General features: G+C 36.0%; 2 protein-coding genes across 7 annotated transcripts in view; one reads left to right on the top strand and one right to left on the bottom strand.

Annotated features, from left to right (window-relative positions):
- The window catches only part of LOC112053189 (REPTOR-binding partner), a 45,725-nt gene extending 40,328 nt beyond the window's left edge, over positions 1-5,397 (bottom strand). For both annotated transcript variants that reach the window (XR_008252018.1, XM_024092517.2), the window contains exon 1: positions 5,210-5,397. Coding sequence is in view for 1 of the 2 variants with exons in the window: in XM_024092517.2 (XP_023948285.2) it covers positions 5,210-5,260 (51 nt within the window). In the remaining variant the exon portion in view is untranslated. The remainder of the gene's footprint in view (positions 1-5,209) is intronic.
- Positions 5,398-6,835: 1,438 nt separating this feature from the next.
- LOC112053182 (stromal interaction molecule homolog) overlaps positions 6,836-26,748 on the top strand; it is a 59,256-nt gene continuing 39,343 nt past the window's right edge. For 4 of the 5 annotated variants that reach the window (XM_024092502.2, XM_024092505.2, XM_024092504.2 and 1 more), the window contains exon 1: positions 6,837-7,224. In XM_024092502.2, the coding sequence (XP_023948270.2) occupies positions 7,056-7,224 (169 nt within the window). In that variant the 5' untranslated portion in view covers positions 6,837-7,055. Of the gene's footprint in view, positions 7,225-26,748 lie in introns of all 5 variants that reach the window. The other variant, XM_024092506.2, reaches the window with a different exon arrangement.

Here is a 26,748-nt window from a genome sequence, read left to right as displayed (position 1 = left end):
AATTTGTAGTGCGTAGTAAATAACCTTTTAAACATCATTAAGTGAGTACATTGGTACTATACTACATTGTATCTAATGTATATGACTATAGCTTTAGTGATAAAACTATGTTGATTAACTACGTAACACAAGAGCCTAGGTCACGCCTAAATACCTTTTAGTCCAGTAATATTAGGTTTTATCTAGAGAAAAATTCCTACTGAGCTGATTTTTTGCATCCTCATAATATAGTCGCTTTCTCAGTGCTTTAATCCGAAAACTGTTAATTTTAAAGAAAAACTGCAAGAGACATTTTTTGTAGACAACTTTATGAGGAACAATTTCTATAATGAACTCTATTGACCTCCGAGCAATAAATCGCGAAATATTTGCGAAAAACTGATTTTCGTGAATTTTTGAAGTTTGTAACTTTTTTATCCGGTACGATATCAAAAGAAAAGGAACAAAAGAAACAAAAGAAAAGGAAAACGGGTGCTAATTCTACCTCAGTTGCAACAGCATATGAAGGGGGCCTTATCAGCATAGATGTGTTTTTTGAGAAACTAATGAAAAGGAAAAAGGGTGCTAATTCCAGCTCAGTTGAAAGAGCGTGTAAAGGGCGATATCGATGTCGATTTTTCACATCTTCATAATAACACCCTTAATAAAGGTGTATACAAAAATTCAGCTCAGTAGGAATTTTTCCCCGGATTGGAGTTTAAAATGCCTATAATTACTGGACTATTAGTAAGGTCTTTAATTCAAAATTAAAAAAATAATTTATTTTTATTAGGCCGTTTTCAATAACCTACCCGAGATTACCGATAGATAGCTATCCTCGATTATCAGTAACAGTCAAACTATCTTTACATAGTCAAACTATCTGTCAGTAGGTTATTGAAAAGAAGATAAGAACAGAAAGATCGATTTTCTTAACTTTAGTAAGCGTAAGTAAGTATAGATAGGTTATTGAAGACGGCCGTTGGTTTACAAGCTCATTTGAAACGTCAAGGTTGATATTTGTAAAGACTTTACCACCGGTTCGGAAGCAGTGGCGTTGCTAGGTAACCACGGGCCCTGGTGCCAAAAAAAATGTGGGCCCCCACTACTATCTAAACTGGTTAGGTTTTATCAACTAAAAATAGTCATCAGCTTTTTTTCGTTTTCGAAATTCGCAATTTTCTGGTAAGAATTCGAGGGCCCCCTAAACTTGAATTTATGGTAAATACTCCGTTCAGTTTACAATTACTTTAAAGTTGACGGCCTTCGTGGCGCAGTGGTATGCGCGGTGGATTTACAAGACAGAGGTCCTTGGTTCGATCCCCGTCTGGGCCGATTGAGATTTTCTTAATTGGCCCAGGTCTGGCAGGTGGGAGGTTCCGGCCGTGGCTAGTTACCACCCAACCTAAGAAGACGTAACGCTAAACGATTTAGCGTTCCGGTATGATGTCTTGTAGAAACCGAAATTCATCCTCCTCCTAACAAGTCAGCCCTTCCATCTTAGATGACATCATCACTAACCATCAGGTGAGATTGCTAGGACTAACTTGTAAAGAATTTACAAAAAAGTTTAGATTTAAATAACTGTAAAAAATACAATTGTAATAAACACATTTATACATTTTATTCATCCATACAAAAAAACTACTGCCTCGACGGTCCAGTGGTGTGCCTATATGGTTTCAGATCACGAGGTCCTACCCTTTACGAACCTGTTTTGGAGCAGGAAGTTCCTATTTTGTATGATATTTATAAATAGTGCCTACCCTAGTTAACATCCTTATGCACGCCACTGCCTCGGACAGCATGTTAACCCGTCAGTCCCGGTCACTATTTTTAACATGTGATAGTGTTCATTAATGTGTATAATTTATCACCCAAAACCCACCATCCCGCATTGGAGCAATGTGGTGGGTCTAAGCTCTATACCCTCCTTCTATAAGAGGGGAGGCCTGGCCATTAAAATAGGCTGATAATGATGATAATGATAAAAAAATTATTTATTAGCAGACGCCAGCTACTCCGCGTGCAATTCTGTTTTCACAAATCCCGCTGGAACCCTGATTTTATTCTAGGTAAAATTGACTACGTGTTTATCCGGTGTAAAATCTATCTTCACACGAAATTTCTGCCAAATCGGTTCAGTAGTTGAGGCTTAAAGGAGTAACAAACAAACTTACATACTTCCACACACACGCACTTTCGCCTTTAAAATATTAGTGTGATGTCATGTGATGTGTGACTTATCAGATAGCCAGTGGCGTAACTACCGGGTGGCAGAGCTAATAGTCTGGCAGAGTGTTCGTTGATGACACTCCCATGATATGCGGGCGACTGGGTCTGCGCGGGTGTGAAATCATGCGTGCGGGGAAGTAAGGAGCATCAGTCATAGGTTTTTCATTCGTCGCTACACGCCCCCCGGCCCGCGCGGACATCGGGAAGGTTACGAACGAAGTTGCCAAGCTATAGAAACGTAACAACACAGACACAAATCTTCTCCAGCCCGCAAAGTGCGATCCGAAGTAATTTATATTTCAAATAACCCTTCTTGCATTCGGGTAACGAAATATACATAAGGTTTTTTAATAGGGCCCATGCAATGAATTCTCCACAGGCCTCAGATAATAATATAATTATCTATAACTAGCGGACCCGTCAAGCTTCGCTTTGACTTATGTGCACTTCTTCCCTATCCCTACACTACATTACTCAACCCCTACCCTTCCACTACCCTATCCCTACCTTACCCCTACACTTCCCCTACCCTACTCCTCACTACTTAAAACTCAAACATTTATATGGGAAATAGAAAAAGGTTGATTTTATGGTTTTCCCAGCAATTATTCTAATTTTTCTCACCTTTTAAACCTTCCCTATACCTCCACGAACATTTCAAGACCAAGATAAGATAAATCCGTTCAGCCGTTCGAGTTTTAGCGAGACTAACGAACAGCAATTCATTTTTATATATATATAGATAGATGTGTCTCTCAGTCTGTCAGTTTGTCTGGATTAAGCTGGAAAGACTGAACCGATTTTAATGGAACTTTCACTGGAAAATATTGAACAACTTACAACCTACTTTATTGAAATTAGGAAAAAATACATTTTTCCCGCGTTATTTGTAAAAAACTGAATTTTACGCGGATGTAGTCGCGGGCATTTGCTAGTTGTAAATAAAATGTTATACCTGAACTCCACATAAAGCAAGCGTATATCTTATTATTTTAATTAGATATTATTTATTGTAATTATAAAAGACAACTATAAAACGCCATCTAGTAAGAGGCGTCAACACTATGAAGCACTATGGAATATTGAATATGGAATTCTCTTCTGTCATTTTTAGTTTTGAACAATTGCTACCAGGAGGCATGCTTTAAACAAACACACATCGTATAGTGTAAAAATATAGCACACTAACAAACTCCTTACATAATTGGAAATTATGCTGCTGACTGAAAATATGAAATATGGTACTATACAATACAGTGTATGAAAAAAGAACTGAATTTCCTAAATTTAGAGTTGAAAATTGTATATTCTTTACAACTACTTAATATTGCCTTGATATTTATAGACCTATACAATACAGGATGTTGCAGAGTATTTATAGACAAATACAGAGTGTTCACAAGTCTACATAATAGGAACCAAACTGCTTAACTAATTATTTTCAAGTAAAAAAATCTTTTTATTTTTTCATCTAACACACTATCCATGTAACACACGCCTTTATCTATCCTTTAAAATACATTTTAAAATATGTAAGTGGTAAGTGGTAAGACTATTGATATAGACGAGATATTGCAACTGCCAATCTGCACTTCATTGGTAAGCTACTTCATGATATTTATCAATGAATAAGTTTGGCTAGGTCATAATATAAGGATGAATAAGTTTGGCTAGGTCATAATATAAGGATGAATAAGTTTGGCTAGGTCATAATATAAGGATGCAATAGGTCATAATATAAGGATGAATAAGTTTGGCTAGGTCATAATATAAGGATGCAATATAAGGGACACAATTTAAGATCTACATATTTATGAAGGAAATATTTTTTACTCAGAAACTATTCATTTTAGAACACACATTCCTAAGACATTTTTGATTAATTTTCCTTAGTGCATATATAACCTTAGTGTTATGGTAAATACTTCAGAGCATCCTGTATAAAGCTAAATTCTTTTGAAAAACTCCCATTTTCAGGGATGAATATGAAGAATTAAATGAGCTGGGATGAATTGTACGCAACTGGCAACAGCTGTGCCTCTGCATGTTTAATCTCTGACATATTGTCAGCACTATATAATGTGTATGTAATTTGTATACATGTAAATTATATTAGTATTTTCTACACTCACTCTATCTATTGTTAAAAACTGCATTAAAATCAGTTGAATAGTCTAAAATGTCAAAGTGTATGTTGGAAGCAATTTAATTTATTTTTTATTTAATGAAAAGAGTAAAATTTCTATATGAAAATTCTAGAGGATGTGTGAAAATAACAATAATGTTAAGAAATAACAATATTAACTATTTAGTAGATCGTCAAAATTGAACATGACGTCAGCCTTTACCAAATAATATGTGTCTTCTCCATCTACTCAACACTGGATAGATAAACTGTGCCCAAGTTGACACAAATGAAAGCCATAAAGAAGAATTGAATTAAACCAGTTAAGGTTATAAGTAGAAATATCTATGCTCCTAGTTTTACTCCTGGGAATCTCGCACTAAATCATCAATTTACATCAAATAATGTTGATGTATTTGCAGCCATAATTTATACAGAAAGATATACCTCAGCAAAATCACAAATGGGAACTGTAACAATATAATTTAAAAGTAAAATTGTTACTTCAATTGTAAAAGAAAACGTTTCTATTTGTCAAAAACATTTATCAAAAAGATTCCAATAAGAATTACGAAATTCTTGATCTTATTGTGCAATTGGTACCCCCTAGAGGAGCCTCGGACGTACACTGTTACACGGAAATAACAGATCGGCCATTAGAGATAACAAAAATGAATAGGAAGTAGCCTATGAATGAATAAATCTTCAACTTTGAATTTTAAGTTTAGGACAGTTGAAAACTATTATATTACTTTATTTACAAACTTAAAGTAATGTTTTAAATTGTCTTATGACCTAGACGCAAAAAGCATCGATGTCTATTCTAAAAACATATCAATATCGTAAACAACAAAGAAAATTGGGACTTACATTCTGCGATTCCTCCTCCAGCACAGACATAGCTTCGAAATCCATATTCATTTTGCACAAACCGTTGCACCGTTTATATCAAACAAAAAAACACTAAATAATAAAAGAATCAACAAGAAAACTAAATAAAACTATCAAAATATTAACTTCAAGCAAGTGTATTGTTTACAAACTGGCAAGGTCATTTGACATATTTTGGTAACTTATGTCACGTGACGTCACTTGAATTATTGATCATTCAATGTATAAGTATACAAATTGGAAATATTATACACTGTGAATGTATAAAAGTTTTTTTTTTTGAGGAACGTGATATAATTTATTCTTAGCATTTTAGCTGAATAATCTGATATGAAGTAAGTATTTTTAAAAATGAATCATTAAGCATTGTTTCTAAGATTAACTAATCGAAAAAGTTAGAAACTACTGTACGTACAGCCTTTTCAGCAGTATTTTTATCTTTATTAGCTGACCTATTTTATCAAATCTTAAATACTCTCATATAACAATATCAAATAGTTCGAAAATGGTTTGAAAAGGTTATACATAATTATACAAGTAGAGGTGGCAACATTTAAAAATCTGTCAATGCGGTGTCTGTGGGCGGTTGGCAACACTTAGACCACAGACGACAAGGCTCAAACTCAACATGCACTCCGCCAGTCCTTGTATGATTAACTAGCGGATGCCCGCGACTTCGTCTACGTCAGTACTTAGCAGACATTTACTTACTATAAATTAACTCTGCTGAGTTTCTCAACAGGTGGGCCTGAAAATGAACACGACCAACACAAAAATAATGTGTAATGCTCATGTATCGCTCCACCCAGTTATAGTTGAGAACGCTGCACTCGAAATCGTAGACAATTAATACATAATATACCTAGGACATATGATCCAGTTAGGTAGGTCCAATTTCGAGAAAGAGGTGAGCAGCCGAATCCAACTCAGCTGGGCTGCATTCGGAAAACTTCACGACATCTTCTCGTCTGAAATTTCTCAGTGCCTGAAGTCTTCGTACAATGCGTGTTTCGTACAGAGATGTGTGCGTACAGAGATGTTTCATGTTTCATGCCAGTGATGACCTATGGTTTCGAGACTTGGTCGCTAACTATATTTTATGGGCCTCATAAGAAGGCTCAGAGTCACATAGTTATGTTAAGTTAGTCATGTTAGGAATATCTCTGCGTGATCGAATCAGAAATCAGGAGATCCGCAGAAGAACCAAAGTCACCGACATAGCTCAACAAGTTGCGAAGCTGAAATGGCAATGGGCGGGGCACATAGTTCGAAGAGCCGATGGACGTTGGGGTCCCAAAGTGCTAAAATGGCGACCCCGCACTAGTAAGCGCAGTGTTGGTTGACCCCCCACCAGGTAGACTGACGACATCAAGTGAGTCACAGTGATTCGCTGGATGCAGGTGGCTCAATAACATGATGTTTGGGAGTCTTCGTATTTTTAAGGAATTTAAATACAAAGAATTTCAGAAAAGCTTACTTGCGCCATCTGCATATAGATTCTTGCACTATTAAGCAAATAAATTTTTAAAGGCTCAAAAGAACTAGAATGTGAAGCTAGTTAGAAAAAATGTTGCCATGCCTAAAAATTCTACGTCAAAATCAAAACTTGACGTTATTTGACCTCACCAAAAATTTTCTTTCTGTGATAATTTTGCTACAATTTTATGTTTTGTGACCGTGCGATGTGGTTTTAGAATTTAGATGATATAAAAATCCTATGCTTATTGGATGATTTAGGATGTGCATAGAGTGCAGTGTTGCGGCTGTGTTGTTTTATTACTGTGGACAATTTATGCGTTAATATTAGTGCAATTGAATTATAACAATGCGTATTGGTTTAGTGTTATATTGGTGCGTATTTGTTCTTCATCTGTGTAAAGCGGATGATGGGGAGAGGACAGAGTCCAGAGAGGGTCGGAGAGCTCAATGGGGACCCATGGTGAGGACCGGGTCCTTCATGAGCGACTCCGCCGCGGCAGCGTCGAACGAACTCAGTAAGTGCTAAAGTATTCTGTCAGTTTGTTGGCTCATGCCACCTGTTGGCGTCCCTCATCAAATCGCTTCCAAGCCAAAAAACATTACACGAAGTTTTATTAAAAACTTATAATTATTATTGCAAAGTATTGGCATAGGTTATATGATTGACCTTACAACATCTGTGCGCCTTAACTGGAAATACGAGAAACTTGCGGCCCTGCTCCATAAATAGACAATTGATTGGTTATCAAAATAAGGTATTGTCATTGTTTTCTGTCTATACTTATATAATTTGCTTATTAAAGAATGCAAGTACTGGAATTAAATAAGTAGAAAAAGAATATTATGATATAATGCATTTTATTGATTTCTTGTAACAATTTTTTTCATCTATCATGTGTATTTGACAATTCCAACATATATAAATAAAGTAATAAAGTAAATAAATATAGCAGCAGACTCCGCAGTATCTAATATATGTGCCTTTTATTAGTTGGAATAACAAAAAAGTTTGTATATCAAAATTAAAAATATCAAATCCTGATCCACATGTTATGCTGTATCATCAAGTTCAGTCATTAGTATCAGTGACTGAACATGATTTTCGGTTCCTACGCAACTTTTGTACTGGAATGCTAAATCTTTTGCCAGTAGGTTGGTAATTAGCCAAGGCCGGAGCCTCCCACCAGCCAAACCTGGACCAATTAAGAAAAACTCCATCAGCCCAGCCGGGGATCAAACCCAGGAACTCTGTGTTGTAAATCCACCGCTCATACCACACATACTCACACAGAGGTCATCAAAATATAATTAAAATAGACTAATGCTGTATCAGTTGTAACTAAGAACCAGGAAAAATAGACCTTGAATCAGGAAAAATAGACCTTGGAAAAATGTTCTAGATTTTTGTTATCAGTGATCAGTTAAGTGACTATAAACTGATTATATGATAACTCAGACAAGTATCATATTGGTTCAACTAAGTTGCTTGGGTCTATAATCTACTAAGTAATCCAAAATGATATGAAATGTAAAAACACAATAAATAATAATAAGCCCTTTATTCCGAATATAAAAGTTGAGTAATACACATATATATTATAATATGTCGAGTAATTCAGAGTGCCTGTTGGCATAGGCCTCCTCCAGTCTTTTCCACTCCTTTCTATTTTGTGCTACCCTTCTCCAGTGGTTACCTGCAGTTTATTTGATATTGTATGACTACCCATCTCGTTGACTGACGTTCCCTGCTCCATTTACCGTTTCTAGGGTACCAGTCAGCCATGGTTGTGCTCCACTTGCCTTGCTTATCTCGAATCATGTGACCAGTCCATCACCACTTTAATTGGTCGATTTGAGATAGGATAGGAAGAAGACCATTACCCTCTAGTAAAAAACAATACAACATACTTTAATTCACAGAGATGTTTCATGCTTCTCGATTATATTATGTGTTATTTTAATGTCTGGATACAGATTTAACACTTGTATATTATATACTTTGACTTATTTGATTTGATTATGTGGAGCACACAGATAAATACAATCACATTGTTATATTTATAGCTAAAGCAGATGTTATTATAGGTAAGCATTGATAGCACATTCCTGTTAATGAGCATGCTCCAAAAATAAGTAACACATGTTGCTCTAAACTCATGTGTAGTGTGGGAACATCCTTGTGTTGACACTACATCCTATGTCTTTTATTAATTAAATAGACTAGTAGTAAACAACATGTTTAAAACGGTAAAGGAAAACATCGTGAGGAAAGTGGCACACCAGAGAACTTTCTTAATTCTCTGTGTGTGTGAAGTCTGCCAATCTGCAATGGGCCAGCGTAGTGGATTAAGGCCTGACCCCTCTTCATTCAGTAGACTCGAGCTCAGCAGTGAGTCGAATATGGGTTGATAATGATGCGACTAGTAGTCTTCGAGAGCGTTGCTATTTGACCATAATTCATTTTAACCTGCTAGAACCTGACCGCGCAGTGATGGGTTCAAAGTTATTGTTTCGCCAAAGTCAAGGACTGAGAGATTAAGTTTAAAATAATCGAGCAGCTGAGTTACATTTTTTTTTTGTAAAGCAATATGCTTAGAAAATACTGCATATACACAGTCCCAGTAATGGTCCACTGGATGTTATCGGCTCAATACTGTGTTATTTGGAAGTTACAAGTTCTATCAGCTATTAATGATGATGATAATGAAGAAAATCAATGGCTCAGCTTATATGAGTTTGTAAGTGTAAATTGCCTTATAATATAGACTTAGAGAAATGCTGTAAACAAAAAAGTACACCTAACCAGCAAACCCGTGACAATTATAGACAAAATAATTGTATAATTATATTTCTCTATAAAAAATGTAGTAAACAAAATTAGATTATTTTCTTAGTACATCTATTAAAAATTTCAATTGTTTCTTTGGGATTTTCAATTTCAAGTAAACAGTACTTCTAATTGGTAATATTGTGAAGGATTTTCCTCAATGATCCATTCAATGCTATATTACATACCTATATTGATGACCTTCAGTACAGCCAAAATAAAGAAGCATTGTTAAATAAATTGGATGCTCATATGACCTTACACAGACATGTTATAAATGATAAACAATTTAAAATAACTTGGCTCTTTCCTTAGTAATAACTGAAGAGAAACAAACAGTTAAATATTCTGCCATTTAATGGCGATTGTAGGGCCCTCTGTCCCAGTTGTTATCATTAATATCCTCAGATCAATTACCTTCTACCTGACCTGCCTCCCTAGAGGTTACCCCTCTGTCAAAACTAAATGATCATGATCTAATGTGTTCATACAATAAGGGTTTATAGATTTGATGTTTCATTGTGTTAAAATTACACATGTGTGTATTACAATTTGAAATTTATAGTAGTGTGAAGTGTAAGGATACAGGATTTATTTATTGGTGTTAAATATTGGATCTGTAAGTTTACCCTTGTCCTCCCAAAAAAAACTAAAGACTATTTTGTTGGTGAATTTGAGTGAGATACAAGTACCATAGAATGTAATTGGTCTGAGTTAATACCTGATAGTACCTAATTGTAAAGAATTTATCACTATTATAAGTCTGGGCTTGGGTCTTAAATCAAGCACCATTATTAATGAGATTAAATTAAGTGGAAGTGTTTAAAGGGCTCTTTTGGATACCTAACCTAAACATGACATTAGCTGTAAGCGGGGGAGGGGAGTAGAGATACCCCCTGCAAACCCCTTCACCGCAGGGGTAGGGGGATACCAGGTTTAAGACCATTACCTAAGCCTTGCATTGGCAGCAGTGTGGTATTTTTAAGCTCTATCCTTCGCGAGGCGAAATAATTGTGCGGCGCTCGCGATCCCGGTCCACTCTCTGATGTTTCTCAGCCAAGACTTCTTCCTGCGACCAAAGCCTCTTCTACCAGCAACCTTTCCCATCAAGATGAGCTGTAGAAGCTCGTATGTCGCGTTTCGTAGCACGTGCCCTAGATACGCGACTTTTCTCGTCTTGACGGTCTGCAAAAGTTCAAGCTTCTGATTGACGCGTCGCAGAACTTCGGCATTCGTCACTTTGTGAGTCCAACTGATCTAATGATTGAAATCTAAATATTGTATAAAAATACATTTAAATTTAAAAAAAAAAAGAAATATGGACCACTTTTTCCCATTTTTTGATAATAAAAACAATAAATATTACAATTTTAACTTTGAGTTAAGTAGTGATAAAAACGATTTTTAAACATTTTACATTTGCATGAGTAAAATTTTAATAAGATTTATTAGGAGCTTGATGTATATATGCTTAATAAAGTAATAAATTAATTTTATTTTTAAATATTATTAGTTTTGAAAAGTATGCATATATTAGAATAATAAATTAAATTATTTATTTTTACTTAATGCAAATCTAAAATGAGTTATTTTAAAAGCAAAAAATTAAGTAACATTCAGTCACTCAAACTTTTATCATTATGGAAATCATGAGGAAAACCATCATTTTATTTGCTGATTTACTGATTATTCTCAGCAACTAACATGGCAACAGAGATTAAATAAGAAGAATAAAATAATTATCTTAATCAAATCTGTACTGCACACATAACAAAACTGATTGTAACTATAGAGTAGTTTGAGACGGATATGACGTCAAGTGGCGCGACTTGTTTCGTAAAGAATAGGGATTTAGAGAGGGGTAGCGATCGGTTGGCGGGAACGACTTGGGATATAAGGCGCTCGTCGTACTGTCTTCAGTGGTACTGGCTTCAGTGCGTTTGTGGCGTTTGAGCCGTCCACAGTCCACATTTCTTGTTTTGTAATTCTTTAGGGTACTTGGGATAGGCGGGGAAAGTGACTTGAGTGGAAAAGGGGAGTGTTGGTTAACCGTAAAGGACGTTGACTTTGACAGAGCTCACCGAAACGCCCTGCTTCGGTTCCTCTAAAAAGTTTACAGCTAATACACATCGACTTTACAACATTTGTCATGAATTAAAAGTCACCCAGATCAGGGTTTTCTGTCAGATTTGGGTAACATTGTCACTTGGATAGTCACTTTTCACAGATTGTTTTTGTTGTCCAGTTACTTAAATTCATCATGTGATTGACTATAAACTGATTTTATTATAGAAGAGGATGTTTTAGGTTAAAGGTTGATACATTAAGCACCTTCTTGTGTTATGGTCATACTCATACATTGGTTGGTCTACGTCACAACTCTTCCATAGTGGATCGCTTTGGCCTTTTGGTCTTACCAGGCATTATTAGCAATTTGGCAAGACTGTGCTGTAGCAGTCTGCTTTTGTGTTTTATGGCGTTTTTTGTTATTTCTTCCTTGACTGTCGTCATTTTAAGATATTCATGCATGTCTGCTGTTTTAGTGGATCAGGGAGTTTAGTATTGTGTAGTTATTGCAGATAATAGCAAAATAAATCAATAATTCACTATACATTGTGAACTTCTGCAAAGTAACACCTGCTTGTATGTAATATAAATCACTGTGTTTCTAAAATTAAAACTGTTATGATCGGACTTGAAAGAGAGCTATTAAATTGAACAAAAGTTAGACATAATGCTACTGCCCACATTTTACAGGTGCACAATGTATAATCAAGCAATAAAAGCATTGTGTTTCTTTCTTTGATTATTTGTTTGAATGTGCTAATCTCTGGTACCTACTCAGTGCTGTATTTACACATTGGCGCCCCAAAGCTATAAAAATTTTGCCACCCCAAAGCTATAAATATTTTGCCACCCCTACTGACCTGTAAAATTAGATACACTGTTCACAATAAAGAAAATTCTTTTTTTAGGGAATAATCTGGTATCTAGGATCATTTTTACAACTATTTTACTGCACTTCTTGTAAGGTGTGGTGGGCTATGGAAGATATCCTGTTGCTACAATTTTGCCGCTCCAAGCTTCAACTTTTTCAACATCTATGGTAAATCCACCACGAATTACGCGTTTTGATCCAGAAAGTAAGCTAGTAAGGAACTGGGAAGTGCGGCGATATCGCCACAGTTGAACGGATCACAGTAGTGTTGTCTTCTCTAGTCTCAAACCAATTATAGAAGGACCTGTATCGCACTCATAGTTACGAACAAAATTGTCTGTCATTTTCTGAGGAAAACGAGCTTAGATTTGGTATATATCTTATACTAAACTAGGATTTTTCCCCGTTTTTTACACAATTCAATAACACAAAAAGGTAATTTTACGGAGCTCTTTAACCGACGAACACGAATACAACTATTTAACATCGATTCTATAGAGACAGTTTTTATAATCGCATTAAATCGTTGATCATATACTTTGACAGAAAAGTAACGTCTAGCGAGGCAGGTCCTATACAATAATTGGTCTGAGTCTCTAGTACATTGTAACTCAATGTTCATTTTATTTTTAGTATTCATTTCGGCATGCGACCCTTCGGGACGCTAATATAACTGTTAATCATATTTAATTATACTTAGCATCTTGAAATATACGTCGAAATTATCTCTCAAAACAATCTCCAGGTTTGTGGCGTGCTAAAAAGAAAACTTCAAAGAGTTGCAATTTATATTTTACAGTCGTTTTCTTAGACGCACAAACAGTCCCGTGGATTCTCGAATTTTCTCGAAAAACTAACGGTATTCAAACGAAGAACATCCGGGTCGTATTTTATCATGCATGCAAATGTCATGTTAGCATAAGAAGTTAGCGTATTGCCGACATGTTTATATGTCTCTGGAGAAAAAGTAGTTCATCATCGTTTATTGTAGTGCACTGTTTGTTTGTGATTGAATTTGTCTAGGGGCCTTGGCGTAGCCTGGGTTTTACCGCCAAAGACGTACCGCCAAGTGATTTTGCGTTCCGGTACGACGTCGTGTAGAAACCGAAATGGGTGTGGATTTTCATCGCACGCCTAATAAGTCAACCCGTTTCCATCTTAGATTCCATCATCACTTACCATCAGGTGAGATTGTAGTCAAGGACTATCTTGTAAATAATAATAAAAAAACTTACTGTTACATTCATAATATAAAGTACTCGAGGCACACCACGGTTTCACCCGCGCAGTTCCCGTTCCCGTGAGAATACGATAATAAAATATAGCCTATTTTTCTCGCAGATAATGTAGCCATCCATTGGTGAAAGAATTTTTAAAATCGCTTCAGCGAATATGTCGTAAAAAAGTAATAAACAAATTCACTGTTGCATTTGTAATATAAGGTATGGAAGTATAGATTGCACGATAAATCTTGAGTGTTGCATGACATAAGTATTGCATTCTATGTTAATAATATCACGTGTTACAAACCCTCAAGATGTACTAAAATAGTTTGTAGGGAATATGCGTCTGCCATTGATCTTGACGTTCCGTGACTCATAGCACCGTCTGCTATAACGTTGTGATTATAAAGGTCAAAACTCATACACGGACCGGCTCCGTATCCCCTCGCCTACCACCCGACGATCACACAAAAATGTCTACCGTCTCTCCGACGTAAACGCGGCGACGGCGCGCAGTAAACCTTTCTCCGAGGTGAGGCGTTTACGTTTTATACAAATAATACTGAACTGCTCGAGGCGATACGGTTACGGAACCGGTCTGTTTACTTGTCGTTGTAATGAGTGTTGACCTTAATACTCTTTGCCGTCTGCCGAAACTGTCTGACGTTTCGCGATGTATCAACTGCGTCTGCGTATTCTGATAACTTATCTTTTATTATTTTACATAGCACCTATTTGGTTTACCAAGAATCAATTAAGATAACGGGTGGCGTTTATTTATTATAGTATGCGCGTTATCATCTGAGTCGTCCGGTCATAAAAGTCAAAAAAGATAGGAATGTGCAGCGCGCCTACCTGCGCACCCTAATTATCGATAAACGGCTACCTGCGCACGTGCTAATGATGAGTCAATAATGATTTGGACGATTCTGATTGGTCGGTTTCTAATGTAATTGCATTGCGTATTTTTTTTGCTATAAATGTGTTTACTGCAATTAAATAAATACATTCATGTGTTACTCGTTGCGCACTATGGATACTTTATTTTCTAACGTTGATCTGAAGAAATTACATGGCGATATTAGCCCTCAAGCTCGAACACTGATTCACAACGTATTCCTGTTTCTCAATGAATTGAAAAGTGATCCGAATAAAGTGGCTTCTCTAAATTTCAACAAACCACGTGAAATGGCCGCATTTGTTTGTGGTGTGAGCAGAGCGACAGTGGACCGAATCAAGACGGAAGTATCACAATCAGGCAGTACCTGTATACCAAGAACAAATTTTAAGAAACCACAAACCGTCACTAATATTGACGATTTTGATAAAAGTGTGTTGAAGCGAACTGTAGCTTCATTTTATGAGAATGGAGAGTATCCATCCGTGGCGAAAATTTTAGAAAAATTCCGTGAACAATTACCCGATTTTAAATGCGGCAACACTTCAATGAGAATACTACTGAAGGAGGTTGGGTTCCAGTATAAGAAAAATAGCGAAGGACGTAAATATTTAATGGAAAGAACTGATATTGTTTGTGCTAGAATGGACTTTTTAAGGAAATTGGATTTACTTAGAAGAACTAACGATCAGCGACCACGTTTCTATCTAGACGAAACATGGATTAATCAAAACCATGCAAGAAAGAGGATGTGGCTTGGAAGCAACGATGAAGGAGGTTTCAAGAATCAGCCTGTGGGAAAAGGCCAAAGATTAATAGTTTGCCATGCGGGTTCTGCAAGGACTGGCTTCGTTCCAGATGCGAAGCTAATATTTAAAGCGGTGAAATCAAAGGATGCTGATTACCACACAGAAATGGATGGCGAAACATATATGGCATGGTTTTCCGAATTCCTGAATCTACTTGAAGAGCCCTCAGTTATAATTGTCGATAACGCAAGCTATCATTCGATACAGTTGGAAAAGATACCCACAAGAAACACGAGGAAAGCTGAAATTCAAGAATGGTTGACAAAGAAAAAGATTCCATATTCCAGCAACGAAATTATTGAAGAATTAATAAGAAAAGTAAAAGCCAGTAACCCGCAGAAGGTCTACGCTTTAGACCATCTGGCAAATGAACGAGGTCATGAAGTAATAAGGCTCCCTCCATATCACTGTCAATATAACCCAATAGAATTAATTTGGGCACAAGTAAAGGGAGAAGTTGCGAAGAATAATAATACCTTCAAGATAGCAGATGTCGAAAATCACCTCCACCGAGCCATAGAAAATGTCACACGAGAAGACTGGGCCAAATGTGTTAGGCATGCCGAAGAACTTCAAAACAAAGATTTACAAAAAGCTCTAATTAGAGATCACGCGCCGCTTATAATAAATTTGGCAGAAGACGAAGATTCTGATGATGAAGACTCAGATGAAGATTAATTTTATTTAGTTAATAATTATATAATATGAAATATGTATTATATTAAATCAAATATTGTTAATTTTTTTAATTTTGTGAACAAGATACGATAATAAACTTTACTTATCGATAATATGTCTTTCATTGTTACACCCTTCACTAGACGGCTCCATAAGACCCATAAGTGCAAGCGAGATAGATATAGAGAAATGATTTATGGCCCTAAGACTCAGTTGTTAACGCGCGTACTATAAGAATTATTTTTGTATTTAAAAAAAATATGAAGAATGTCTTTTTTTAATGCCCCTCTTCACGTTGGTCAAAACGCTGGCCAAACCGCAATACATGATAGCTAACATATTGGCCATATCCTGGCCAATATGTTAGCTATCATGTATTGCGGTAGTTTTGAAACTGCCGCATTGGTTCACGGATAGTGAGGTCCAGGGTTCGAATCTGAATTCGAAATTTTGATGAAGTGATTATAAAGAGGAAAGAATTCGTTGTTTGTTTGCATTGAATAGGCTCCGAAATTACTAAACTGATTTGATTTTTCTTCCAAGAGGCTACACTATCCCCGGATGCTATAGGCTAGATTTTATCCTCGTATTCCTACGGGAACGGGAACTACGCGGGTGAAACCAAGGCGTCAGCTAGTCGTATAGTAAACCCAACAAAGCTAAAATTAACAGTACGGTACTAAGATACGGTGATATCAATTTTTAGCTAACATTTGCTGAGTAAACAGAAAAGTGTGCCTTTCGTGCAGAAGTATGTAGTAGACTAGCGGATGACCGCGACTTGGTACGCGCCCTTTTTACAAATCCCGCGGGAACCATGTCGTCATTATCATTATCAGCCGATAGACGTCCACTGCTGGACATAGGCTCTGACATAGGTCTCTTGCATGGACTTCCAAGCACAACGCTATTGAGCCGCCAGCATCCAGCGGCTTCCTGCAATCCGCTTAATGTCCAACTAGTGGGGGAAGAAGATTGCTAACTATAGGTATACAATGAAAACTTATAAATCAAAAATATTTGAATTTTTCAGCGAACTTTTGACACGAAGTCGTCATTCATAGCGTCTTCCAAACGCCCGATTTTGTCAAAAATCTGCTTTCTAGGAGATTTTTATTTACAATGTAAATCAACGACAAAAATCCAAATTATCTAACTTAATAAAATCACAGTTAACAAGAACGTAATGCAAGATTTTTTTTTAAGAATATTTGCCATGGTTTTTAAATGTTACCAATATTCCCATTTCCCTCCAACTAGTTCTGAAATACTGTATTAGGAGTGGGTACGACAATATTCCAACGGGGCGGGGATCGAACCACCAACTCTCGGTGATGAGTCCGACCGCTTTACCGATGAGCTATTGAGGGTTTTTATGTATATTGTCCAAATAAAGTCAAATTCCAAGCAGACGAAAGCCGTATAGGCATCCATTAGTTAGCGTTAATTCGCTTAGCTATATCGCACATTTACGATGGAAAAACACTTTACGTTCCCAATTCAGAACAAACACAGCTCTAAAGTGTTGTTAATTTGATCTTTTATCTTTTCAGTGTAAACAGGCCAGACTGGGCGATGTTTGCCGTGAATTAACCGAGAAGCTATAATAATATACGTTAACGCATTTGTATTGTCACGATTTCCCAGTCGTACCTACCGTGTACTTTAGATTTAGTCGTGTATTGGCACAGAATAGGTACTTGCCGTGTGTGGTTTAATTTGAGATAGTATTATTTATAGTATACTATACAGTTAGGCTACTGCACTGGCTTGTCTTGTCCTGCGATTACCCTATTTGGGTACGGATTTAGGGATTTAGATTTGAATTCGAATCTGCCACGGCACGTGTCTGGCACGCTAAATGTCTGGAAATGTAAATGAACCTTAATCCGGCACTGGCCACTATCTATGGTAGGAGCACGGACTGACCAACATTCAGCCTTCATAAACTGAGGTATGTTTGGCTATTGCAGGCGCTTAACCAATCACAATGGAGATGATGACTAGGTTTGAATATATTGATTTTTATGATACATAAAATATTGTCTGGATATTTGCAAAATACTTAAATGACATTATAAAATTTCAAAATCTATTAAAAAATCTTTTATCGTAATTAGATGAAAATTCATACAGTTTTAGCTTCCTTACATTAAATGTGACATTTTTCAATAAATGAACTATAAACATGAACGCATAAATAACAAAGATACTAGTAATTTTGTTTGAACGCACATACAAATCTAACGATCATTACATTACCTACGACGTCATTAGTTCGTGCCATTTTGTATGGGGCGTTTTTCAGGGATCCGCGTCAGCGCCGCAAATCTGACCCTTTAAATCCCTGTAGCTCCGAAAGTAATGATCGCAGATACCCTGTTCCTTTTACAAAATTACTTTACTATTAGCATACTCTTAATTTATATACAATTTAAAAAACTGTCATCATCCCTTTGAAAAAGAAAAATGATTAATATATAAATAAAATATCAGTGTGAGTGAGTTCTGAGTAGCAGTTCCTGAATTAACTGAACACGCAAGTCTTCAATACTCAGAAACACCAACGTCCACCGCTCATATCGCGGACAATCGACTATTATTGTCGAGTCATTATCATTTCAATCGAGATACTGGTAAAGTTGTGATGGCTTAGCAATTTAATGTACATTACTTATATTTTCTTTCCTTGAAAACAAAAAAGAAATAAAAAGAAAATTCACTTTCAATATCACAGTCTTTAAAAATGACAATTTGTTTATTGTTAATTTGTTTTCTATAGACAATGTGCTACGCAATATTATTTCTATATAAAGGCAATGTTGACTTTATTTTTTAAAAGACCGCAAGCAAGTGACACACCAGCTGGCCTATTCACTAATTTGATATTTATTAACAATCTATTAATGATGATAGTGCTTATCACTTAAATGTATTCGCTGATGCTGAAGAGTATCCCAGAGAGGAGCTTGGGGTTGACCAAGAAACTGATAGTGAGTCGTCGGAGAAAGCGAAACGTAGGCCAGCTGCTAATAGGGCTCGTGAGCAGTTAGCTTTATATTTTAAGAAAAAATAGTGTTAATGTTAATTTAAATATTTTTCTTATTTTTCTTTAAGGGAAAGATGTTAAGGGCCTTTGGTTACGAAGGGGGCATGATGCAGGGGCGTAGCTAGGTAACAAAGGGCCCTGTTGGCAAGAAAGTAGGCAGTTTAACGCGATCTGTAGCAAATACACACGACACTTAACTGTAGAACGTTTTTTATTAAAATAACATAACCTTTTATAGCGCCAGTACCTACTCAGTGAGGCGTAATCAATGTCAATGCTAATCACTTTCAGCAAATGGCCGATTGTGCCACCACCTTGGATGTGATCAATTGCTTGTACCATAATATTGTCGCGGAAGACATTGATATGTTCCTAGGATACCTAAAGATATGTACCTACGAACATTGTGACATTAAATATTTTTTTTTACAACATACATCAATAAAAATGTAATACTAATTTAAGATATTTTTTTTTAATAATTCAATTTGAAAAATTATTAATAGTTCTATTTTTGGAAGAGAAATAAGCAATCGGATTTCGCAACAGTCCTTGGATCTTAGATCTGTTTTTTCACAGACTGTTTTTTTATTGGAATTTTAAAGCTTGATAACAACTTAAAATATTTTGGTTTACGTCTGCTCAATAAAGTGTGTTGAAAATTTGGAATATTTTTTAATATTTTTGAGTTTAAATTTGAACCCTACGCCAAATTAATTTTACTTTAGACCAAGGTTATTGTACCCTAAATTCATGCAAGCAAAAACATATATGGTTATAAAATCGGTTTAACTGGTTACTTAGTTCAAAAAACATTATTTAGGCAGTTATTTACGATGCTAACTGTAATAAAACATGTCCATTAATGTCGTAATTAATTTAAAACGTTATGTCGTAATAAAACTAATCCATACAATTTTTTTTTTGGAACTACGTTCCTTATCGCGCATTACACGCTCTGACCAGATGGGGGCGAGACTGAAGAAATTGTAATAAGAATCTACGGCCGAAGGGAAGAAGTTTCTTTCTTTCTCGTAAAATTGGATCTATTACATGCAGTTCATGAATTTTCATATGTTATTAAAATAATTAACGCCGGTCGTGTTGAATTTAAATTATCGTATTTTTTTCAATTTAACTCTTTCAACCAGTGTTACCAGAAGGTTACTTTTGTAACCTTTTAAGTGATTTTTTTTCTGCATTGGTAACTTTTAGGTTACTTTAATAAAAAAGGTTACTTTTACGTGATATTTCGGAATTTTTAGAATTAACTTACAATTTCGTATATCTAAAACAGAACGGTCGTTAAATCAAGAAATACGGACAAATGCTCAAGAACTCATCGATGTTTCTGTGTCAATCTCACTATAAATGAAGACGTTACAATTGACGTTGCGTATTAAGTAAGTTGCAGTCACATTGAATTCTTAAAAAATCAAGTATGAATTTAAGAAATTAACGTCAATTGTTTTTTAAATTCTTGCTCTTTAATTGTATTTTTCTTATCCCATGAGGAAAAGGCAAACAATCAGGGCCTTATTTAAGATGATTATATTTACGAGTAAAATCTCCTTCGGTATAGGTATAGTAATTTAGTACTTGGCTAGTATTCGTAACAGACAGATATTAAAAAAAAAAACAAAATTACTTTAGCCCCCAGAGGCTGAAATGGTGGTTTAGCCATGCTGTGGAACGCAAAAAGCAAGAATAGTTAGTGAAAGGTTACTTTTTACACAAAAAGGTTACTTTTTTAATATTTCGGGTAACTTCTCACAAGACCCAACTGGCAACACTGCTTTCAACATAATATAAATTTGAAATGAATGACGTCTACCAAAAAGGTTCGTTCCAACCCGTGCTCCATAGACCCTCACGCCTTTCTACTTAACTTTAGCGTTGTTTAAATTATTTACTGGGCATAACAAAGTACGTATAAAAAGTGTAGGACGTACGTACGTAAGGAATTACGTATATTACTTGTATACCTACAAATTATAAAGGCGACTAGCAGACGCCCCGCGGCTTCACCCGCGTATTTTCCGTTCCTGTGTGAATAAGGGGATAAAATATAGCCTATGACTAGCTATTGGTTAAACGAATTTTCAAAATCGGTTCATTAGTTCCAGAGTTTACCCCCTACAACCTAACAAACATCTTTATCATATTGTAGATGATTTTCCTCAAATCTAGAGGCTCATATGGTTAAATATAACCAAATAACAGTCAAGTGTACTGACTATCTAGATTTTTGTATATCAATGTAACGAGTGCAAGTCTAAAAGGCGTGGATGATTTGTCATAAACGTAAACAGCGGAGTTTGGCACGCGGCTCGCGATCCGATTGTTCCTATGGCTAAATTAGTAACTACGTACGGCGGGGCTATTCTGTACGGCTAATGATGTCTACATCGGTGAGACATCGGATGTTTTCATTCACGGACCAGCTGCTTGTATATTTTACTACTATTGTGTAAGAGGGTTCAATTGCTCCCTGGATAAAGAGCCGGACTCAAATCTGAAAGTTCTAGGATTATCCCTGTCCGTTGGGTCCTAGTTATACCTACTCCTAGCTCAAGCTTTTGTCTTAGTTAGAGGGGAGGGAATATTGTTCATGTTTAAAAGATGAAATTAAAAATGTTTGCTATTTTTTTCATTTCACTAATATTCCTGTTTTCTTCCAATTACTCGGGAATACTGTATTAGAAATGGCTACGACAATAGTCCAGCGGGCAGGGTTGACCTCTTGACCTCTTGGCGTGAGTCCAGCCTCTTTACCGTGGAGCTATTGAGGCTTCAAGCTATGAAGTACCTACATGGTTGGTTCACAAGCGTTTTTAAAATTTGAGTACCTACAACGTTTCGATAGGACGATGTCGATGTATGCGATGTTGCAACCGATGTAAATATGAATTGATTAGAGAATAACCTCGCTGCATATAAAATAAACGATAATGCTCACTTACCGGTCACATGAAGATTTAGATTGTAGTACTCGTTTTTTCCGCGGAATAACGTTTGTTTATGACACATTTTATCTTTTTAAGCACCTTAAAATATGACGATTAAGTAAATACTTGTAGGTTTTTATTTTATGCCATTTTGTATGCTTTAACAATTGAGGTTCTTGGTCCCAATTTTAGGAGGATTTAACCGTTGACTTTAGAAATGTATCATTTCTAAAGTCAACGGTTAAATCTCAAGTATACAGACGGTGATCACAGAATCGTAATGATCGAGGATTTATATTATTTTGAATGAGTAAAGTAATCAATAATACATCATCATCAATGTCTGTTTATGATTTCCAAAATAACTGTGATTTAAGTACTATTTACACGATACTAAAACATTATCAAGCTTTTGTAAAATTTTTGTCTGTCTGTCTTTCTGTTTGTCCGGGCTAATCTCTGGAACGGCTAAACAGATTTTAACGGGACTTACTGTATATTATGGGATTTAAACGGGACACTGGAAGATGGAGGAGTCTATGGAGCAAAATAAAGGCAAGTTTTTATCCCGAAAAAATACTTACATGTTACCTGCGAGATTTGTGAAAAACAGAATTCCACGCGCTTAACGTCACGGGCGTCTTCTAGTTTAGAATAATTCATTTTACACGAACAATCGTGGTATCCACCATGACAACCTTTACGTCATGATGATGAGCCTTTTATTATGGCCTACTGCATGGCCTGACCTTTGCCCACATTAAACAGGCAGTTCTTTCATGTATTTAAGGCCTCAAAAGCGGTACACAATTGAAATGTCTGCGTATCTTACAACACACTGCCGCCTGCCTCTAACAAATTGATCCCAATAAACGGAATGTCAAGTCAAATACGTTTGTCGTGGATTCATCTTCTTAACTACGTCGCAAGATAGCAAAACAGACCTTAAGCGCAAAAGTTTTGAGTCGTAAAAGTATAAAAGTGGTACACACTTTTTTTTATATATTCTTTACAAGCTAGCCCTTGACTACAATCTCACCCTATGGTAAGTGGTGATGCAATCTAAGATGGAAGCGGGTTAACTTGTTAGGAGGAGGATGAAAATTCACACCCCTTCCGGTTTCTACACTACATCATACCGTTCTTAAAGCACTTGTGCTGCTGTAATGTAATGCCGACAATAACTACTTAGAGTTAATATCTCCTGAGCATGCTCCGATTTTAGTGTGAAAAAGATGCTTTTTTGTCGCGTCTAGTTAACGTTTGTTTAGTGAGTTCACAAATTAAGATACACCTAAAAATAAATAATGAAAAAAGCTCAATGAAATTTATTATGAAATACGACTAAAACTCACGTGATACAACGTCGGAGTATGCCCGACTATTTCGAACCCATACGGGGCCCTTAGTCATGAGTTGGTTCATGCAATGCGACACGATCCCAATACTTTGACGTTGTATCACGTGACTTTTAGCCGTATTTTATAATAAATTTTATAGATTTATTTATTTTTTTCATTATTTATTTTCAGGTGTACCTATCATAATGTGTTAACTCGCTAAACAAAACATCAAAAATTCATTCATTCAATCTAAATATTACAAGAGACATTCAGCTATTTGGTCAAATGGTCAGTGCTTTGGCTCGTTATATTTTGGTGTAGTGTTAATCACGTGAACAAAGTGACATAAAGTAATAGTTAGTGAAAGACTAAGATTAAGTTATTGGACTTATCTTAGTATAATAATAATTTATTATAAGTTTAGGTTAAAGTTAAATTACTAATTAGTTACATAAGTAGGCTAGATCGTAATCTTATGAAGTACCTACCAAATTCGTACTTTACAACAGGCAAAAAAAAAATTGGCGATTTCAGTGAATGCTGTATGTTTTACCTAAGACCTAGGTGTCCTATTAGTTGACCAATTCAACCAAATGGCTGCGACATATATAAGTAACTGAAAATATGTTATTATGAATCGAACACGTGCAGCGCCATGGTATTATTATTGCGAGTACATTCCATTGTAATCTATGAAATGTCGCAATTGATTCTCCCTTTCGCGGCTAGTTACAGCGCTGTTAGCTGGTACACGATAACATGTCTATGTTTTAGCTCTTTATTGTTTTGCGGGCTGTCTATGCGTGTTTTAATTCTTCGTCATTAATGAATTAAACAGCAGGCGATGTTTTGCGGAAGTATGCAGTACTTAACTACGATGAATAACTTAACGAGTAAATCCTTGTTTTGCCGCAATAACCAAAGATATTTTATACTATAGATATATGTTATATATGTTACGTGCCTACAAAATCACAGCAATAAGATCCGAATTTAGCTGAACGCTGAACCACTGAACGCACACATGATCAATTTTGTGTTAAATACAAAATACTTATTAGACTCAGGCCTGTCTCCTTAATCGAATGAATTGATTATAATGGGTTGACGACTAACACTCACGCACGGATACCACCAACTTCCCAACTCCGTACTGTTTTAGGAAGAAATTATTTTTTTTTTAGAAAGAACGAAAAATAGAGATGGCAGGGGCACTGCCGTGCCCTCAGATATTTCACAGCCTATTTTTATTTTATGAAAGAAATTTGCCATAGTTTATATGACCAAAATTCCCGTTCCCCCAAGTAGTCGAAAAAAGACTTAGGGTACGACAACAGTGCAGTGGCAGAGATGGTCTGCTTACCACTGAGCTATTGGAGGCTTATATTTTATAGTGGTGGAATCAATGATATTTTATATTAGAGATAGGGCACTAGCGCAGCAAAACTAAGGCGGACAAATGTGCATAATTGTCTTAATTTCATTTAGTTGCTTATTAAACAATGAAAGTTACTTAAACATATAATACCTAAATATTGTCTACAATGTCGAATATACAAACTAATACACATAAATATACATATAATGTAGGTATGTAAACACAAAATTGTGCATGTGTGCGCTTAGTGGAGTCGCTAAATTCGGATCACTTTTTGCGGTGATTTTGTAGGCACGTAACACATCTATAGTATAAAATAATCATTGGAAATTATACTCCAAAACTAATGTGACCTGTAGTGGGTCAGTGAATATAAACTGATGCAGCGCAGTTTTACCCGCGTGGTTTCCATTCCCGTAGGAATACGGGGATTAATATAGGCTATAGCCTTCCTTGATAAATGGGCTATCTAACACTGAAAGAATTTTTCAAATCAGACCAATAGTTCCTGAGATTAGCGCGTTCAATAGAACTCAAACTCTTCAGCTTTATAATGTTAGTATAGATTATAATGAAATATGACCTCTAAGGAAGACCATTGGATCAGCTTCTACCTTCACACAGGAAATAAAACTAAAATAAACTTAAATGATGTTAACAATATTGTAATATTGTATTATTTTTTTTTCAAAAGTGCAACTGTTGAGTTTCTTGCCGACTCTTCTCAGAAGAACCAGCCTACGGAACCGGTGGTAGAGTCTTTACAAATAGTCAAACTTGACGGTTCAAAAGTACTTGTAAAATAGGCCTACTTGAAATAAATGAATTTTGAATTTCAAGTCTCGCCACTTCCATAAACAAGCAAACACAAAAAAAAATTTAATAAAAAAAATTCAACCGACTTCAAAAATATATAACATACTGACTAAACTAAAAAGCGAAAAATAACATCCATACTAAGTTCTATATATCATATTATGTTCTAATTGATGATCAGTTTGAAGGCGGTGCTAGCCCGATGATGTATTAATTCATGCCATGTAAGAATATTATAAAATATTAGGTTTTTCAGACAGTGTTCTTTCAGAAACGGCTTAAATTAACACAGCGCCGGCTTAGCACCGCCTTCAAACTGATCATCTATTAGAACATAATATGATATAAAAAAAACATACAGACGAATTGAGAACCTCCTCCTTTTTTAGTGGTTAAAAATACATTGTTATTTCTGTTTCTAATTTAGGAAAAATAAATTACCTACTCAGTGTGCACTATGGTGCAATCGTGTACCATTTTCGGTCACGTTCCCTCCGTGACATTAACGTCACAATCACAACATTAATTAAAGTCTGCGTTATAAGGCGTTGATGTCTAGGAGTGTGTGTCACGCCGCATCGGCTTGCCAAATCATAAGACAGACATTGTTGGTGATATTAATTTGTTTACGTTCCAATTCGTTTGTAGTGCTTACGGTCTTTGGTAAATTCATACATCATCATCATCATCAGCCTATTTTAACTAGGGTCAGGATTCCCTCCATACAGGAGTGGGGATTCGAAGTCTCCCCACTCATTAACAACACATATTCGGCTCACTGTTGAGCACGAGTCTCCTCTCAAAGTGAGAGGGGTTAGGGCTTAGTCCACCATGCTGACCAAATGCGGATTGGCAAACTCCGCACACGTAGAGAATTAAGAAAATTCCCTGGTATGCAGGTTTCCTCACGACGTTTTTGCTTCACGTGATATTTAATTTCTTAAAATTCACATAACTGAAAAGTTAGACGCCCTCCAAATCGTAGGCAGAGGTCATATCCACTGTGCTATCACATAACGTCTCTTTAGCCCACTAAGCTGCTGCAATGCGGGATGACGGGTTTAGGGTGATGATAATGTTTGATTTGTGCCTGTAGACAACTCTCCGAACAGTGCAGTACAATTTAAGCATT

Source organism: Bicyclus anynana, chromosome 23, assembly GCF_947172395.1.
Source record: "Bicyclus anynana chromosome 23, ilBicAnyn1.1, whole genome shotgun sequence".
NCBI classification, from domain to species: Eukaryota; Metazoa; Arthropoda; class Insecta; order Lepidoptera; family Nymphalidae; genus Bicyclus; species Bicyclus anynana.
This window is presented reverse-complemented; position numbering and strand designations above follow the sequence as displayed.